Here is an 18,922-nt window from a genome sequence, read left to right as displayed (position 1 = left end):
GACCTGAGCTGAAATCAAGAGTCGGACACTTCAGCCGAGTCACCCAGGTGCCCCAAGATGTTCTGAATTTCTAGGGCCGTAAGATTCTGAGCTGGAATGTTGCCTTTTGAACTTCAGTGTGAGGAAGAATCGCCTATGCTAAGTTGATTGGTTCTGTGTCCCCAGTACTGGTCTAAACAGAAATCGTTAACCTTTGCATATTGGGTAAGACAGTGACCCATTGAAGGTCCATTTCTTAAACTTTTTTTTTCTTTCTCCTTCAACAGGGAGAGTCACGTATTCTCAGAGTGAAGGTGGTTTCTGGAATTGATCTCGCCAAAAAGGACATCTTTGGAGCCAGGTATGTTTGTTTTGGTTTTTTGGAGGCTTCTGACAAGTTAGGCAAGCACTTTCCAAACTGAGGCATGTGTCAGTGTCGCCTGGAGGCCTCCTTAAGACAAGATTACCGGGCCCCCCTCCTGAGTTGCTGATGGAGCAATGGAGGAGGTGGTGCTGAGGCCGTCGGGCCAGGGACCTCGTTTTGTGCAGGGGTCTTGCCTTCCATCTGGCTTGATTTGATGAGGAGACTGGATTCCGATGTGTTGTTTTTTTTTTTCTCTGTAGAAAAATACAGTTTGGGAATGTGTGTTTATTTTAATACATTCCTTTTTTTAAAAAAAGTCTCTAATTTAGGGAGACACGAAAGCACTTATTTTGTTCCTACCAGAACTGGGTATTCTCTGGTATGTATAATCTGAATTGAGAGATTTGGTGATGTGAGTGAATTTGGTGATTTCTGTGCCTTTTCTGGAAATACCAGCAGCCTGGTCTTTCTGCGTCCTTATTAGCTTTTTTATTTTAAGTATTGTGCCTGATACTCCTACATCTTGAAATCAGCCCTTTTATTCCTGTTGGCTCTGCTGGGTGTCGCAATAAGTTACTGGACCAGTAGCACAATGAGGTTAGAGCCACTGAGAACTGGGATTTGGACCAGATTTTGGAGAACAAAGACCGTTTTGAACTTTAGACATGGAGACATTAGAGGTGTCCCAGTCCACTTGCCTGTCCTATCGTTGACAGAACTTTATCCGGGAAGGTTACTGCTTTCCCAGGGCATGCATGTCAGTGGTGCTGGAACAGGCCGCTGGTGCCCCGCTCGGTTCACGCTTGGTACTCTGTAGGATTGAGCCATGAGGGTTGCGGTGGCTGCTGGGGACAGTTGGGTGTTGCTGGAGTGCTCTCATTAGAACATTCATTTCATCCTGTCGGCCCCCTGCTGTTGCCCGCAGTCACCCTCTGGCTTCAGGGCCTCAGGGTGATGTTGGACGCTCTGTAAGGGGCCCTTGCTCTGTCCAGCTAACCTCACCTTCATGCTCTCCCAGCAGAAGCCCTTTTCTGCCCTGGGTAGGCACACCTCTTGATTTTCTGTCCTATATCTTCATGGACATTTTTAGCTTTTCCCGTCCCAATAAGTTACTACAATAGCACCTGGAGAAATTATGAAAAATACATAAATAAAGTTGATGCAAGAAAAATCCGTGAGATCTTGTTAAAAGTTCCCCATACTTGGGGCGCCTGGGTGGTATAGGGGGTTAAGTGTCTTGACTCTTGATTTTGGCTCAGATGGTGATCTCAGGGTCCTGAGATGGAGCTCTGCGTTGGGCTCTGCGCTCAGCGTGGAGTCTGCTTGCTACTCTCTCTCCCTCTCCCTTCTGCACGCACCCCCCCAAAACAAATGAATCTTAAAAAAAAAAAAAAATTCTCCATTCTTATGTGTGCCTCAGCTGACTGACTGAGGGTCAGCTGTCTGAGCCGTCCTGGGATCTGCATGCATGCGCCTCCGTCAGGAGCTGCTGGTGGTGTGGGAGGGAAGCACATCTCACCTGCAGGTTCCTTCTCCTTTCTTGTGCCCCTGTGAATGCGCCAATATCTCACTTGTCTGTCTCCTACTAGATTAGAATTTACAGGGGATTGAGACCTCTCTCTTCTGTTGCTTATACAGAGTGAGCCAGACTGGGCAGATTGTTTTTTAATTGAAACATTTGCATGCTGACCAGTAAATTGTGCTCTTATGTCCAGAATGCCTATTGCTCTCACTCTTTTCCATGAATTTTATAGTTTTGAAGGAAGAGGTTGGATTTGGAAAATTTCAGCGGTTTTTATTTTGATTGCTTTTGCTTTGTTTTACCAAAGCCATTCATGAAACAATGAAATGGACTCATATTGTATTTCTCAGCCTGTTAAGATCTGAGGTTAAAATTGGTAGTGGGATTAGGCTTCAAATCTTAGAAGAGGCAGACAAATCCGAGCCTTGAATTTTTACCTTTTACATGAAAAGAGGCAGCATGATTTCTTAGCAGCAGGGTAAAAGGAATTACAGATAATACCTCAAGGTGTTCGTTGGAAAGATAGCGTATGACTTAATGGACCAGGTGCTGGAAGATGAGCAGAAAGTCTGGATCCTACTTCTGTCCATTTTATTTGAGAGAGAGAGTGAGTGTGAGAGAGCGCACGAGCAGGGGGAGCTGCAAGAGGGAGAGGGAGAAGCAGACTCCCCGCTGAGCAGGGAGCCCGATGCGGGGCTCGATCCCAGGACCCCGAGATCATGACCTGAGCCGAAGGCAGACGCTTAACTGACTGAGCCACCCAGGCGCCCCTGTCCTTCATTTTCTTAGTTTAATAAACACAAAACACACCGTCCTCCCTTCCTGCCTTCCTCCTCTGCTCTCCATGCCTCGCTCAGGTGTCCACTTTCTTTGAAGTGCCATAGTTCTTTTAGGACCCATTTGCCAATGAGTGAGCTAAAACGGAAGGATTAGGTGGCAGCGTGCAGGTCACGCCACTTTGGCATTTCACTGTAGAATGGCCCCGTTTATCACCTTCTTCTTATTTTGCCCATGACCTGCATTCTCCTCCACATTACCTTGAGCAAATCCTCTCTAGCTCTGTGTGTCCCAGCAGCTCGTATAGAACAGGGATCACTGTTGCCTCGTAACTGGTGTGCGGGAGTCTGGGGAGGGCCCCCTGGTCACTCTGCTCACCTGGCAGTTCTCCCGTGTTTGGAGGCAGAAGTCATGAGTGTGGATTTGTGATGTGTGTCCCCTGCTCTCTGCTGGGGTGAGACCCTTACTGTCAGTGTCCTTCTGAACCCCAGTAAGCTTCCCTGTCACCTACAGCCTGTCACTGAACCCCCTCCATCGGTGTTTCCCATTCTCCCTTCCCAGGAAGGGAGCTGGATAGGAACGGGAACCCCTGTGGTGGAAAGGATAATGGACGGAGAAAGAAGGCTAGCGTTGGCAAGCAGCAGCGTCGGAAACTCCTAAGTGGTAGAAACCATATAGATTTGGGTGTTTTGAAAAGACAGGGTTTATTCCTTTTTTAGAATAGTTTGTTTTTAAGGGAGGGAAGGAGAGAGAGCAGAGGTCGGGCAGAGGGAGAGGGAGAGAATCCCAAGCATACTCTGCGCTGAGCACGGAGCCTGATGCGGGGCTCGATCTCATGACTCTGAGATCATGACCTGAGCTGAAATCAAGAGTCGGGTGCTTAACTGACTGAGCCACCAAGGCACCTCAATACAGGATTTACCTCTCTGGGGCTCTCTCTGCTTTGTCTCCAAGGGAGGCTGCCTGGCCGCTGGTGGTTGGGGCACCGTGGGTTGGGGGGAGAGGGGCAGGATGTGTTGGTCGGCGGTGTCATGAGCACTGCATCTCTCCCAAGTGAGAGGCTGTCTAAGGGTCCACTTCAGAGGACTGGCTTTTGTGGGACCCTGGTCTCGGGCCTGCCTCTCCACCAGGACAGCTGATCCACCCTTGAGAGGCCTGTACCTGAAATGCCCTTCTTTTCCGCATTCTTTGTCCCAATCCTGCACCAAGAATACAAGATCATTTTCCAGCTTCCTTCCAGCAGAGCCTAACTTTGTTAAAAGAGCCTTTGTTTAAAGAAGATTTGGTAATTGAGCTCTTGCTCTCTTTGAATGTCTGAGTGTTTGGTCTGTGTGGAAATGGCACTAGCAGAGAAAGCTTTTCTTTTGGGCCACACCTTCGGGTTAAAGAAGGGCGACCATATAATCTGTCAACTAAACAGGGACACTTTTGTTTGCAACAAATGCTATGTCAAATGTGGGAGGTCAGGACGTAGGATGTATATGGAGACCGGTCACCCCAGGTAAAAGACCGCCCCACTTGATGAACTATGGCGGGCGGGGGGGGGGGAATGCTATTTGATTTTTTTTTTTTTCCCCTAAAGCTGAGGAAAAGAAAATCTTAACTCTTAAAACAAAAGCATACCACCTGTAAAATGCCAATATGACACTCAAAAGGAAGTAAAACCATGTTGAAAACGTGGCATACGTGGGGTACCTGCTTCCATTTTGGAAATGGGTCCGTTGTCTTTGTGAGGTAAAGTGTGATGTGGGGGAATCAAGGAGGCCCCTTTGCCCGGAAAGTCCTCTTGCCCCCTCTTCACAGTCGCAATCTCCTGTTGAGGTGTAGGATTTGAGTCCACTGGTAACAGGCTCTGGCCACTCTCTCTGGTCTGGTCTGGGCCCCCCCCCCCCACCCCCAGCACCACTCCTTTCGTCCAGACTGATCAGGTTGGGCTGCTCTTTCTAACGGTAGGTTACTGCTCTACCTGAGTGACAAACATTGAGACCCTGGACGGGCCACTGGGACTAGATGACGGTCAGGGTCTCTCTAGAAGCTGAAATGTGATCGCTGCATACTTTTTTTTAAAAAGCAGATTTAAAGAACTGCCCATTGTATTTGAGCTGACCCATGTCCTTAGAATTGTAAGTGAATATCATGAAGTAAATCGATTTTGAATAGATAGATTTTGCCAAGTAAGATCTTAGTTTGTGTTTTTTTTTTTTTTTTTTTAAACGTAGAATACCTTTAAGTTTCAAACTGTATTCTTTAGGTAAACCTCTATCTCAGGACCTCTAACTTTTTGTCATAGGCTTAAGTAGTAACTGAATAGGGTCCTTTTTTTTTTTTTAAGATTTTATTTATTTATTCATGAGAGAGAGGGGGGCAGAGGGAGAAGCAGGCTCCCAAGGAGCAGGGAGCCTGATGCGGGACTCGATCCCAGGACCCTGGGATCATGACCTGAGCTGAAGGCAGACGCTTAACCATCTGAGCCACCCAGGCGCCCAACAGGGTCCTTTTAATACAAGTTTTAGCTCTACCTTCCCGCCTTTTCCGCCTGAATCGTGATCGGTCATTTGCGGTTTTTTTGCGGTTACTTAGAATCATCTGAGACCATAAAGCTGCTCCTTAAAATTGAGCAAGAGTGGCTAAGAGAACTAGAATTTCATGCTTTCATACGGAAGATTTCAGGACTCTCATTTCACACTTGCTTCTGTGGATTTTGTGTGTGGAACTATTAGCATTAAGTTACACCTGTTTGGTTGCTGACCTTTTTTTTTTTTGGGACAAGCGGTGATTTGAAATGCAGAACACACACACACATCGAGGGCATCGGAGGGATGTGGCAAGAAATCCTCGTGTGGGCTGGTGACGGGGAGTTAGTGCCCCAGCGAGATGGCCCCACGGCCCCGCCTCGCCTCCATCCCATTATCTAGATTGCAGTTGTTAACATTTTTCTGCAGGGCGCCTGGGTGGCTCAGTTGGTTCAGCGACTGCCTTCGGCTCAGGTCATGATCCTGGAGTCCCGGGATCGAGTCCCGCATCGGGCTCCCTGCTCGGCAGGGAGTCTGCTTCTCCCTCTGACCCTCTTCCCTCTCGTGCTTTCTATCTCTCATTCTCTCTCTCTCTCTCAAATAAATAAATAAAATCTTTAAAAAAAAAAAAAACATTTTTCTGCATTGGCTTCATTATCTTTTTTTTTTCCTTACTGCAGTATTCCACAGTGAATTATAGACATCGTGACACCCAGCCCCTAAGTACTTCAGCCTGCGTCTCGATAAGACGGCGTATTCCTTTATAACCACAACACAGTTTTCACGAAGTTAACAGTAATTGCCTCATGAACTCTCACCTGGTCCATTACCTGACTCCCCTGAACCGTGCCTATGATGCCTTTTATAACTGGGCCGTTTAGAGCAGAATTCAGCTGAGAATCATGTATTGCATTTACTTTTGGTGGTTCTCTTAAACTCCTGTTAATCTAGAATCATCCCCCGCCCCCTTCCCCCTTTAAATGGCCTGGAATGGTCATTCAGTTGTTACTTGCTGTATCATTTATTGTGCTCTTACTCCTCCTGGGTTTCCTGCCTGGTAGACGTTGCATCTGACGGCTTGACCAGTGGCACCTGGGTGGCTCATTTAAGCGTCCCAACTCTTGTTTCTGCTCAGGTCATGATCTCAAGGTCGTGCGATCGAGCCCCTGCGTCGGGTTCTGCGCTCAGCGCTGAGTCTGCTTGAGAGCGTCCCTCCCTTGCCCTGTATCCCTCCCGCGTACGCACGTTCTCTCTGTCCCTCTCTAAAATAAATGAATCTTAGAAAAAAAAAAAAAAAAGACCTGATCAAATTCAGTTTCAACATTGGGGACAGGAATGGGGATGCTGTTTGCTCAGGTGGAACATAATGTCTGGGTGTCCTACAACCAACGGTGCTAAAGCAAGATGGATCCCAGCTTTAATGTGGGGATGGTCTGTTCCATCCACGGTCCTGACTTTTCCCCCAGGTGACCAGTAAGAAATGGGTGAGGCAATATTTTGGCCACACACTGTACACAAGTAAATTTTACCTATTAACTCACTTTGTCTCCAAATAGGATTTTTTTTTTTTTTTTTTTTTTTTGCCATTTTTTGAAAACCTTGCATAGCATAAGTTTACCCAATTGGGAAACCTTGAGGCTACACATGCCTTGAGAGTCCCCTTGATGTAAGCCCTTCTAGGATGTCATTAGGCCAGAGTTTGCAAACTGTCGGTCCCTCTGGACTAGACTGAGCTCACAGGCGTGCGTATTTGGCCCATGGAAAACTAAAACAAAGAAAAATCCTGAGCCAACACTTGGGAGATTTCATATTAAAAATCCATTATTTCCAGGCCTCTGGAAAATCTTGGCAATCTAGACACCCAAGGTCACGGAGTTGGAGGTGTCTCCTGGATGCACTCGTTAGGTGGGGCCATGACCTCTGGGCCGCCAGGAAACCCGCGTCTCCCGTCCTGTTCCGTGCAGCCAGCCTCCTCTGCTGACATAGCCCTGAGCCCCGTAACCCTGAGCCCCTGGAGGGACGGACTGTGTTTGGTTTTGACCCCTGTACAGGGGGTCTTTAACCTAGAGAGTGGAGTCTCCCCCCACCCACAGTACCTGGACCTCCTTAGGTGGGTGCGGAGCGCCTTACGCTCAGCTGAGATGGTGTTTGTGACATGCAGGCGCTTGCCAGTCAGCCTCCTCTCTGCCAGGCCTCAGCTATCTGGGGCATCGCTGCAGAATCACAACATCACTAACGGCCTCCGGGCTGAAAAGTATTTGTCTTAAAATTCCTGCCCCTAAGAGCTCATACAGTTACTCATGTGAGCGCCCCAGAGAACCGCACTGTCAGACGATTTATTCCAGCTGTGCCTGCCCCCACCCCTCCCCACCCCTCCCCACCCCTCCCCACCCCCGGTAGGACTTTCAAGGGTCTTGTTGTCCTCCTCCCGAACGGAAACCTCTTACTCTGTAAAAAAGCACACCACCCTATCTGTGTCCGTGTTTCCTTCCTGGTCTTTGAATGCACGAGTCTATGCCACGTCCTTAGAAATCTGTCCATCATGGCTTTGCACACCGCTCCGGCCACGTGGCTTCCCAGAGGGAAACAACTAGAAGTGGCAGATGGGGTCAGTGTGTAGGGCCAGCGTGTTTCTATTCTGCATCAGGCCCCCGGGCTTGCTGTAGTACCGTTAGTGTCCTCACGCTACTTAGAATGCTCTCGAGTCACTGAAAAAGCTGTGCTGTGCCGGGTCCATCTGATAATCTATAAAACTAGCTATGTGAACTGGCCTTTGAGTCATCCCAGTTTTGGTAATGAAGGCATGAACTAGACGGGCCACACTGAAATGCCATTCTCTGATGTTAAGGTGAATCCCTCATTCAGAATCTTCGGCTTGGCCGTCACTCTCTTTTTTTATAAATTTATTTATTTTTTTTTTAAAAGATTTTATTTATTTGACAGAGAGAGAGTGAGGGAGGGAACACAAGCAGGGGGAGTGGGAGAGGGAGAAGCAGGCTTCCTGCGGGGCAGGGAGCCCGATGCGGGGCTCGATCCCAGGACCCTGGGATCATGACCTGAGCCGAAGGCAGATGCCCAACGACTGAGCCAGCCAGGCGCCCTTGGCCTCCACTCTTGATGCATGAACATGTGGGCATCATCAGAGAAGCCTCTGCTCGGCCACGTGGTCCGACAGAGAGCGGAGGGGGTAATGGGAGGACGTCTTGCCCTCATTGTGTTCAGAGTCTAGAACAATGTTCTCTGGCCACTGAGTCTGTAAGGCAGAGAATTGGATGGGTCTCAGGAAGAAGAGGGGCACCGGCATCGTAGATGCGCAATAAATTTTGGTCATCAGGTCAGAGTGGGGGCCCGAGCGAATGGAAAGATTAAAGCTACTTGAGCCATGGGCACTATTTTAATCATGTAACGTAATTACAGAGGGCACCTCTGGGCATTGGTGGAGAGTGGATGTCTGTGGACATGGGGGGTGGGCTCCCCCTCCCGGCTGCCCCCCCCTCCTCTCCCTCATTCCTCAGCTGTGGGTCTTTGCCTGGAGGCCGCCCCCCCGTCCTCCCCCACTCCCCGGCCCACATCCCAGTACCTTCAATCTTGCTTTATCCCAAAGCATTCTATACTTGTCTCACCATCTTCCTTTTTGGGGGGAGGTTGGGAAAGAGTGTAAGAAGCTCAAGTATAAGCGAGGAGGTGTGCCAACTGGAGAAGAGTCAGAAACGAAAGCATTTCTAAATGTGTAAGACAATGAAGACAATATTTATCTTACAAAAGTTGAACTTAACAACCAAGCCTGCAGAAGAAACACAGCCAGAAGACACCGTGTGGAGGGAGGTCCAGCGTTGGGATGGCCGGGGGTCTCCGCTTCCATCTCCTCACCAGAGGAGGAGGGAGAGGTTTCTCAGTCAGTGGTTCCCCTGTTGTTAGGGGGTGAAGGTGGCTCGCCAGCGCATTCTCAGTGGCCAGGCCTCTGAGAGGCCTTGGGAATACTGCTGTCTGGGACCACGATGCATCAGCGTTGACAGACATGCTCTTATTGAAGGTGAAAATATCCTGGTATTATACCTAAAAGTTACCCTTTTAAAAAGGGGTACATATCTCTGGAATCCCAAGATGTTAGATTTCTCAGATACAAATCTATGTTACAGTATTTCATCTTCTAAGAAACATTGTCATTAGATTCCATACAATTACTTCTACTTTAGGGTTTATATTTGGGGGAGGGACCTGGAAGATAAAATTTTAAGATGGCTTATAAGTGTAAGTGAGCTGGCAGGTTCTTAAGTGGGAAATAGAGCCTCCTCTGAGTGCTGTAAGTGGTTATCCAAATTGGGGGCCCGCACACTTTTTTTCTTCGAAGGGCCAGATAGTAGATCTTGGGCTCAGCAGGACTTACGGTCTCCAAGAAAGCTCAGAAGCAGCCAGGACAGAATCCAGTGGGTGCGTCTGTGTGCCGGTGGCCCACGGGCCCTAAGCTGCCAGCCCCTGAGAGTATTCTCTACTGATTCTCTACAACGTACATATTTAGAACTGGGAGTGCCAGTGTTATTTGGTCATGATTTTCAGATTAAACTGTTACTTGGTTAGTCAATGACAGGAATTGTTGGTTAGTCAATGCTGGTTAGTCAATGACAGACAGGAATTGAGCCAGTATTGACTTTTTGGGCGTGGAGGAATGGGGTTTCTAGATATTGCAGGAACGTTTTTTTCTTTCCTCTCTCCAAGGGCAGCATGCTTACAATATAACTTATGGAACTTCTTATTTATTTTTTTATTTTTAAATAATTTTTAAAGCTTTTATTTATTTATTTGAGAAAGAGAGCGCACAAGCAGGCGGAGGGGCAGAGGAGAGGGAGAGGCTGGGGCTCGATCCCGGGACCCTGAGATCACGACTTGAGCCAAGGGCAGACGCTTAACTGACTGAGGCACCCAGGCGCCCCATTTATGGAACTTTTTAGATCGGCACTGTGGATTTTGAAGTCTACGAATGAATACAACTGTCAAATTGTTTCTGTCCTAGAGGAAATGATTCTCACTGCTTTGTCTATAAATACATGAATGATAAAGTTGAATTTATACATGTACAAGCAGATGTGCAGACCCATAATTTAGTGTACTGTAATTAAAATACAGCCTGTTTTCTCCACTGAATATTTTTTAGACTTAGGACCTTAGGGCAAGTAATGTTTAATAAGGAGTCTGCAATGTGTGGCTCCTCAGTAAATTATTAAAAGAACTGGCATTTCTACTGTATAATATCAACACAAGTGATATAAAATATACCTTGCCTCTTTTTTTTTAAGAGAGAGAGAGAGAGAATGAGAGATAGAGAGCACGAGAGGGAAGAGGGTCAGAGGGAGAAGCAGATTCCCCGCTCAGCGGGGAGCCTGATGTGGGACTCGATCCTGGGACTCCAGGATCATGACCTGTGCCGAAGGCAGTTGCTTAACCAACTGAGCCATCCAGGCGCCCTATACCTTCCTTGCCTCTTAATGAGTGTGTGCTCACCTTCCTTCTGGCAATCTGAGAGCAATGGGTAGTAAAAGTGCTGTAAGGAGTGTTTGCATTTCTTCCTTCCTTGTTCAAGGTGCACTATTGTGCTTCCCCTTTTGAAGAACTGATGATTGTTTCAAGTCTCTGTTATTTTTAGATGCTTGAAATTAAGCATTCATGGTAGGAAAACAGAAAAGCGTTTGAAAGAAATGCTATGTTTCACGTTTGGGGGCAACTGGTTGGGAAATCAAAAATGGGTGAATCTTTACAAAACTTGATCCTTGTTTCTTTTTTCTTTTTGTTTTTGCTAGTGAGAAAATGATAGTGTTCGTTATATATTCTCTGCCTCTGACTTGTAAACTCTTGGGAGTTCATTGTGAACAGTGGCTTTAATTTTGTTGAAGTGATTTTAAATGTTATCTAGACAGTCTGGAGAGTAGAAAGGAAATTTGCAAATTCCTTTCTTCCAGAATGAGTTATGGGCTCCCCATAGTGTGATTTCGTTTTCTCTGTTATTAAATACATAGTCAGACCATCTTGAGATTTGAATGACTAGTGAGACCATATAACTCAGGATCTTTGGTTTGTTCTTACACTGTTTCTTGGTGTGGAATGTCAAAAAGTATTTGAAACTGTTCTTTTTCTGGAATGATCTGTCTTCGCTGGTGGCTGCAGCGACTATTGAGGCATCTGAGCTGGACACCTGGGAGTTGACCTTGGCGCTCATCCCTCCTTCCCACCCACCAGCCTGGTCTCCGTGTTTGTGTAGAGGACTTCCCAGATGCTGTTCACATCTGCGCCCCCCCCCTCCCCGAAACAGAATTCTCTCCAGCATAGACCGATTTCACTCCTGGCAGAACCCTTAATGATCGGATCAGTTGTTTCTGTGGATTAAGGTCCCAGCCCCTTACTCTTGACAACAGCGTCCTCTCTGCACCCTCCAGGGCATCTCTCTTGGCCTTGACCTTCCTAGGCAGCCACACTCAATGCTGCGGTTGCCTTCAGAGACCACACTCTGCCTCCTGTGCCTTTGCTGGGCATCCAGAATGACCAGCATCTTCCTGTTCTGCACAGCTGCCTTGTTCTTGTCCTTCATGCCTGCACCTCCCAACCCCCCACCCCATGAGATCACCCCTAGGCAGCTTTCCCTGTCTCTGCCCACTTTACTCAGGTCTGGTGGCACTTGGCTTTGTTTGCTCACCCCTGTGCAGCTGCGTGTGGGCACACTGAGGTATGGTGTTGGGACTTTTCCTCTGCGCCCTGCTGTGGTCCCACATTGGCCCAGGGCCACCAAATCCATAACTGCCATCACCGCCCCCCCCCCCCCCACCGCCGCCCATGCACTCAGCAAACTTGCATATTCCTCTCAGCCCCTTGGCACCCTTCCTGCCACTAGGCTGAGTTTCTTTCTCCTGCTTTTGTGCTCTCCCAGTGATTTATACATGCTCATACTTTCCTTACTGTCTCATTTCATAATTTCCTACTTATTTTATTCTGTATCTTTAAGACCCTCATTCTTATGCAGAGTATCAATTTTAATAATACAAAAATTCTCGACTAACACATGCATTATTTCCAGCTCCTTCCTGCTTTGGAATTGCTACAAATGCAAAAACTTTAAGGAATACCTCACCATTAACTCCTCTGTCCATGGGAAGCTCACTGGAGGAGAGGAATTGTGAGCGTTCCTGACCATGAAGGCTTCATGGATGGCTCTTGATGCCTGGCGGAGGACATGTATTGGGGAGTTATAGCTCCCTCTGGCGGCCATATCATCACGTGCCTTTTCATTCTAGACTGTAAAAATGGTATTCAGATCTAATAAACCTTTTTAAATTTATTATTTTTTTAAGATTTTATTTTTTATATATATATTTGGCAGAGAGAGACAGTGAGAGAGGGAACACAAGCAGGGGGAGTGGGAGAGGGAGAAGCAGGCTTCCCGCCGAGCAGGGAGCCCGATGTGGGTGGGGCTCAATCCCAGGACCCTCCGATCATGACCTAAGCCGAAGGCAGACGCTTAAGGACTGAGCCACCCAGGTGCCCCTAATAATCTTTTTTAAATTTAATTTTCTGATTTTTAAAATTAGCTCAGATCTTTGCTTTAGCAGGTATTTAAGTCATTCTCAAATAGTGACATTTACACACAGGAGAAAGAATGATTTTACTTTAAGCAATTCCTACTTTTTACATAGTCGGTTTTAAAAGTAAACAATAAGTGGCATCAACTTTATTTCCCCCTTTTTCTTTTCCTTTCTTTGCCCAGTAATTTCCTAAACTTGTAGCATCATCAAAATGTCATAGACTACAAAAGAATAAATAACTGATACTGGGAAGGAATGAAATTCTTCAAATGAGGGGTACCTCATATTCAGTATGGAATAGACAGCATTCATAGACAAAATGAATTATAATGTGTTTTTAGCCTCACACTTTGATAGATCAGAACTTAAGCACTCTGTTTTCTTAAAGGAATTTCCAGGCTGACATTGTTAATATAGAGAAGTAATTATAAACAGTACCTATATCCATGCTAATTATGGCAAACAGGTATGGATTATCTCAAAAATTTCATGTTTGGCTTTGGAATTAAAAAAACTTGCATATCATTCTGAGGTGGTTTAGAAGTTTTTACCACTACAGAGAAGTTAATGGAGCAATTCATGACATGAAAAACTACAGAAAAGACGAGAGGTTTAGAAAATGTTTTTTCTCATGTTTTCTCATCCCTGTAGCTAAATTTGTAACGATGCATGTAGATGGCGTTACTTTTCATATTGATACCCCTCGAAAAACAGTAGCAGCACTTAAAAATTTTTTTTTACATGTAAGATTGGCTAATTTTCTCTCAGGTATGCTTGGGGGTTTTTGTTTTTGTTTTGATAAAATTCTTTCGGGTGCAGGGGAAGGAGTCATTAAGTTGTCTTTGGGAGAGTCTGCCTAGGTGGGTATGTTACAGCAAAGGACTTATTTAGACAGAGTCAGGGTGATTCAAACACCCACAGAGGAAAATGGTATAGATCATTTATCTACTCATTTTGCAATAATGTTCTTCTCTCCCTTGGCCATTTCTTAATGTCTGCAAATACTGCCAAAAAACAAAAACCGGAAGAAAGCCATGAATGTTTTCAGTGGGACAGAAGAAAAATTTCGAGAGCCACCAGAGAGAAATATTAGGGATAAAAGTGTCGGTGTGAGCAGATACTAAAATAGTTTTTCTTTTCAGTTGAAGACATTGAGATTCATTCTCAGAGCTGTTAGGACTGTTTTCATGAGATAATGTTTTCATGTGATAGCCCCTGATAATGCTAAAACCTTATACAAATACAAGGCCCTACTGTTATGTCTAGGCACCTTCCCCTGGGGGAGAAAAAAAAAAAGCCAACCTCCAAAGCAGGCAGGTGAATGAACCAAGAATCCTAAGACCATCTCAGCTGAGAAGAAAATGCAACTTAAATGGAAGGGTACTTCTTCACCTCCTTATGGGTTGGAGAGCCTGAGAAACATGATGGCGACCTCACAGGTCGCAGAGAAAGGGGGTTGGCAGTGGGGAATGTGTTCACCACATGGTCATGACAGAGGACATTTTCGTCACCTCAGGCTCCAGCCCTCTGGGCAGCTTTCCCTCAGGCCTTTCTCTTGCTACATTGTATCCCCTTGGGCCTTTGTGGAGAATCTGAGGCTTGATTTGCAGAGTAGACTAAGAAGAGAGTGTCCCTAATAACAGTGAGGAATGGCAAAGAAATGTGGCTGGGCCTGATGAAGTCATAAATATTGTCAGGGCCTCAAATTGGGTTGCGGTACCCATCCATACCAAAGAAAACAGTTTTGAGTGTCCATTGGAGAGAGATGGAGCGTGTTCCTTCTTCTCCCCAAAAAGGAAACCCAGCAATGCTCATGGGCAGCACATCATAGTTTCCTAGTGTAATAATGAGAAAGGACCATGTGAGTGTTTTTATTTACTTATAAATTTGCATGTTGGTGTGATCTGGAAAAAGATGGATGTTTGTGGTGGAAATCTCAGCAAACCTGTAAGAGGCAGGGATTAAAAGCCTGTCTTGCTTGGTCTTCCACCCCGGGCCTGCTGTAACAGACGCTATGAGCTTTCCTGCCCTTGGTGAAAACCAGAAGCCTTCTAGGATGGTTGTGAATATGCAGCTGAGGCCTTGCTGGAGGTGTTCACAGGGTCATCTCAGGGGCTAGTGGGGTCCATGGGGTGGTGGCTCAAGAAGTTTCCAGAAGGAGCTGGGTCAGTTTTTAAAGTTTCTCTGAAGGAGTAGCGTAGTATATTCCAGAAATGTTTTTCGTGGAGTCTCGTTTTTTGGGTACAAGAAGGTATTGTTTTGCTAAGCCCTGCTTACCTTTCTCCCGAAGCAGCATGGCAACGCTGCCAGGGAGACAGGGTTGTGTGCCGTGTTTGCTTATGGTTTATGTAGCACCAGGGATGCCGATTAGTGATGGTCCCCGACGATGGCCCTTGTTGTTCTCAAGGCACTTGTATTAGAGGTCAGTGTGGGGGTGCAGTTCAGCAGAGAGCACAGGTTTGGCTAGATGCTACTGGAAAGGCAGGGAGGCCTTGACTGTGCTAGGACCCGGGGGCACAGTGACACGCATCAGTGGCCCAGGTCAGTGACAGCTAAACAACTGTGATAATTCATCTCACCAGTAAGAAAAGAAATCGCAATTAACCCAGTGAAATACCATTTTCAAATACCATGTTGCCAAAAATTAAAATTTTAACAACACATGGAGTCAGTAAGTAATCCTATAATGTAATAACACGTATGGTGATAGATGGAAGCCCCGAGACATGGATGGAGGTGTTGAATCACTGTATGAGACACCTGAAGCTAACATAACACCGCGTGTCAACTCTACTGCAATTTAAGAAACATTTAATAGCGCATTATGTTGGCAGGAGTGTGAGGAAATGGCTAGCTTTGAACTGTTGGAGGAGGTGTAAGTGGTGGAGCCTCGAGCAGTTTGGGAATACTTAATCAGAATATTTATCCGAAGGCTGTTGCCCTGAGACCAGCCTTCCCAATTCTGTCCGTGTATCCAGCAGATGCACGTGCGCATGTGTGAAGTGAAAGGTGTACAGAACCACACATTCCCTCCTGAGGCAGTCAGAAAACAGGAGGAATAACAGAAATGCTCATCACACCTGCAGGATCCTGTGTTGGGCCTGCAACACTGGTCTGCTACCCCACCTTCCAAGCTCTCCCCTCGGCTGCTTTTTCTGCTGGTTGTATTCTCAGCGGGTTTTCATGCCCAGCAGAGGGAAGAGGACGGCTCCGGCAGCCTTTGGGGCTTGCCTTCTATTGGGTCACCCCTGACCTGGGAGCAGGGGAATGGAATGTCCCATATGTTGACTGATAGTGGAGTAACTCTCTCATTTATATGAAAAACACAGGCTCGGGCTGTATGACTCACAGCCCCTCCCGCCTTCCTTTCTACGGTACGGGTACGTTCCCCAGGGGATCTTTATCCCTTGTTATGGCCATTTTACAGATGAAGCAGCAGAGTCTGAGACCTACTGTAATTTCGTATGTGGTAATCAAATCATAGTCCTCACATCCATCCTAGGAGGTAGACAGGATTGGCATTTTCCAAGTGAGGAACACTGTGGGTCAGAAAGGTTCAGTGCTTTGTCTGAAGTCAGGGCAGGTAAGTGGCAGGAGCCACGGTGTTGGCAGAAACCCTGTCCCCCCTGCCTGTGAAGCTCCTTGAGGTTCAGCTGGGCTGGGGTAAGGCCTGGGCTGCGGTGTTTACAGCCCCCCTGCCAGGTGACTGCACCGAGCAGTTCACACCACCAGAAAATGATGAAGTTCACTAGGGATTTTGACGTGATAAAAGATTCTGATTCCTGGTGCTTTACTTCCAGGCTGAGAGTTCTCTTTCACACTGCCAGGCCTGTCTTCATGCGAGAAAGTGATTTCTGACACAAGCTTGGAAAGGATGGAAGCAGCAGGCAGTGGCTGGGACCCCCACGTAGGAAAGATGGGCACAGTGCCCCGAGGGTTCTAGAAAGCACTCCATTCCCTGTCTCTGGCTGGGGGTCCTCACTGGTCAGCAGTTGTTGCCTTTCCATGAGATGGCTCTAGAGGGACCTGGGGAACAGAGAGGAACTTCGGATGACTGGTTTGGGTTTGTTCTCACCTTCGAGCATTGGCTTTCTGGCCCCAGAAAAGTTGCTCAACCAGATTGGGGAGGTGGGGGGTGGGGGCAGGAGCGAAACTTCTGGGCAGAAATCACAAGTAGAGAGATGCACAAGCAGTGGGGGCCAGAGAAGAAGAAGGGTTAGGAAGGAAAAACCCATCTTTTCGTCTTTTCTTAGGGTTCTTGTAAATCAGAAGAGTTATAAGGAAGAAATTAAAAATTTAAAAACGATGTGATAAAGATTTGAGTTCAGTACGCTTTGTTACATATGAACATTTTATTTAATATTTTTTATGGTAGATAAATGCACAGAAAGTAGGACTCCCTTTTGTTTTCCTTCCCACGTCATGAGATTTTTGTGTTCTCTTAAGTACATTTTAAGATTAATTATGAAAATCAAATTGCCAGACACTTGAGGTAGAAATGTATGTTAGTGATATTCAGAGATGATTAAATGCTGTTTCCTCTTCTCATGGAAAAAAAAAGGCAGACAGAACTTCTATTCTGGAAGCCAATGTGGAAGCCACATTAACACATCGGAAAGCCCTCACTCCCTGCCCCTCACCCTGGGATTCCTTTGTCTATGGTCTGAGCTCATGGCAGAGAGAATATGAAGGGGCTGATCCTTCAGCGTACAGTCTCTCCCTCTCCTCAGGCAGGTCGTCACTAACCTACTGGGGAAACACACAGGACATCAGAGCTCAGAGCCCCTGGAACCAGTGGTGCTCAAGCCGGGCTGTACATCAGAATCACATTGGGGGCCCGGAGTTGCAGAGAGAGGCCGGGTTAGGGCTTTTGCCTCCCATCTGTGGCCTGGTGTGGGTTCCAGTGACCCAGGGGACTCAGTGACTTTGGCCACAGAGCCCTCTCCGGCACAGTGTTGCTCAGGTCCTGCAGTCTTGACCTTCCCAGCAACATCACACTTCTGGACACGGCGCTGGGTAAGCCTACTGGTCTTCAGCACCTAGTTTTGAATAATGGAAGTTGAGTTAATGCCTACTTATGTCTGTACGATGGATAATAATCTGTATTATTGCACAACTAATCTGTACTTGTTATTAATCTCTATTTATTGTTAGTATTGCAGGGGGCTTCATTCATTCATTATCTTTCTAATGAAAACAGTTGCATGGTCTAATATTCTTCCTGCCCGTCTGTGAGGCCAGAGAACTAGAAGCCCGGAGTTATTTCTCTGCACTGCTCTTCTGCATCTGAAACCAAGCCTTGACCTTCTCTCCCAGTCCCCTTTGTGCTACAGCAGGGATGGGAACAAAAGACTTCTATTTCACCTGTCCAGGGGCGCCAGGCAAAAGCAAAGGAATCCCTCGCCAGGCTTTGCAGTTCCCCAACAGCTCAGCTCAGAAAGCCTTTATTCTCCTCTGATATTTACTCAACACCTGACACCTCCTGGGAATCTTTAAAATTGTTCTCGAAAGAAACCATTCTGCTGCGAGTACCTATTTTTAGACTTTATAAAGCCTTTCTCTCTATCTGCCTAGCCTGCTGTTTGAAAGACACCAGGATCTTTTGTCTTTAAAAGTTCAGCACCCTCTGGCTCGTTCCCCACCCGAACTCCCCCCAAGCCCTGGAATGCTCTGGGGGTACATCTCTCTCTTCTTTCTGACCAAAACCAAAACCACAGGTTTGACCTTTACACCAGAGTTGTTGAAATTATACAACCCAAGCGTTGGGGGGGGCGGCGGGGGGAGAAAGCGATTTCTAAGCAGTGAACCTTAGATGAAAGCGAGAATGAATTGGTAGGTCTTAGAACTCACGATCTGCCCCGGGCACCTTTAGCCTGTCCGCCGGACTGGTTTGAGTTTTGGACCCTGCAGTTGGCTGGCCAAATTCAGTACAGGTACACCTGACGGTTATTAGCTTAGGGTGGCAACAGCTACTGAGCGCGGGCACAAACTATATAAAATGGGATTGAGATGCTGACGTGGGCCTTGACCACATTCTGGTCAGCCTGCGCTAACTCTGTGGCCAGGGGTTTTGGCTGTTTTCTTCCCCTGAATCCATAGGTTGTAACTAACGGCGAATGTGTGACTTCGAAGGTAGTGACCCTCCAGAGGGAAGCCCAAAGTCCAGGGGCAGTAGTGGATCTTCTCTCCTCTTGGCCCT

General features: G+C 46.9%; 1 protein-coding gene across 2 annotated transcripts in view; it reads left to right on the top strand.

Annotated features, from left to right (window-relative positions):
- NEDD4L (NEDD4 like E3 ubiquitin protein ligase) overlaps nt 1-18,922 on the top strand; it is a 331,454-nt gene that overhangs the window by 105,856 nt on the left and 206,676 nt on the right. For both annotated transcript variants that reach the window (XM_028102915.2, XM_028102916.2), the window contains exon 2: nt 267-340. In XM_028102915.2, coding sequence (XP_027958716.1) covers nt 267-340 — 74 coding nt within the window. The remainder of the gene's footprint in view (nt 1-266; nt 341-18,922) is intronic.

Source organism: Eumetopias jubatus, unplaced genomic scaffold (genome assembly GCF_037043125.1).
Source record: "Eumetopias jubatus isolate StellerSeaLion01/CBP00866 unplaced genomic scaffold, mEumJub1_p1.0 scaffold_16, whole genome shotgun sequence".
In the NCBI taxonomy this organism is placed as follows: domain Eukaryota; kingdom Metazoa; phylum Chordata; class Mammalia; order Carnivora; family Otariidae; genus Eumetopias; species Eumetopias jubatus.
Note: the sequence above shows the minus strand (reverse complement) of the source record. Positions and strands in the feature narration are given on the sequence as shown.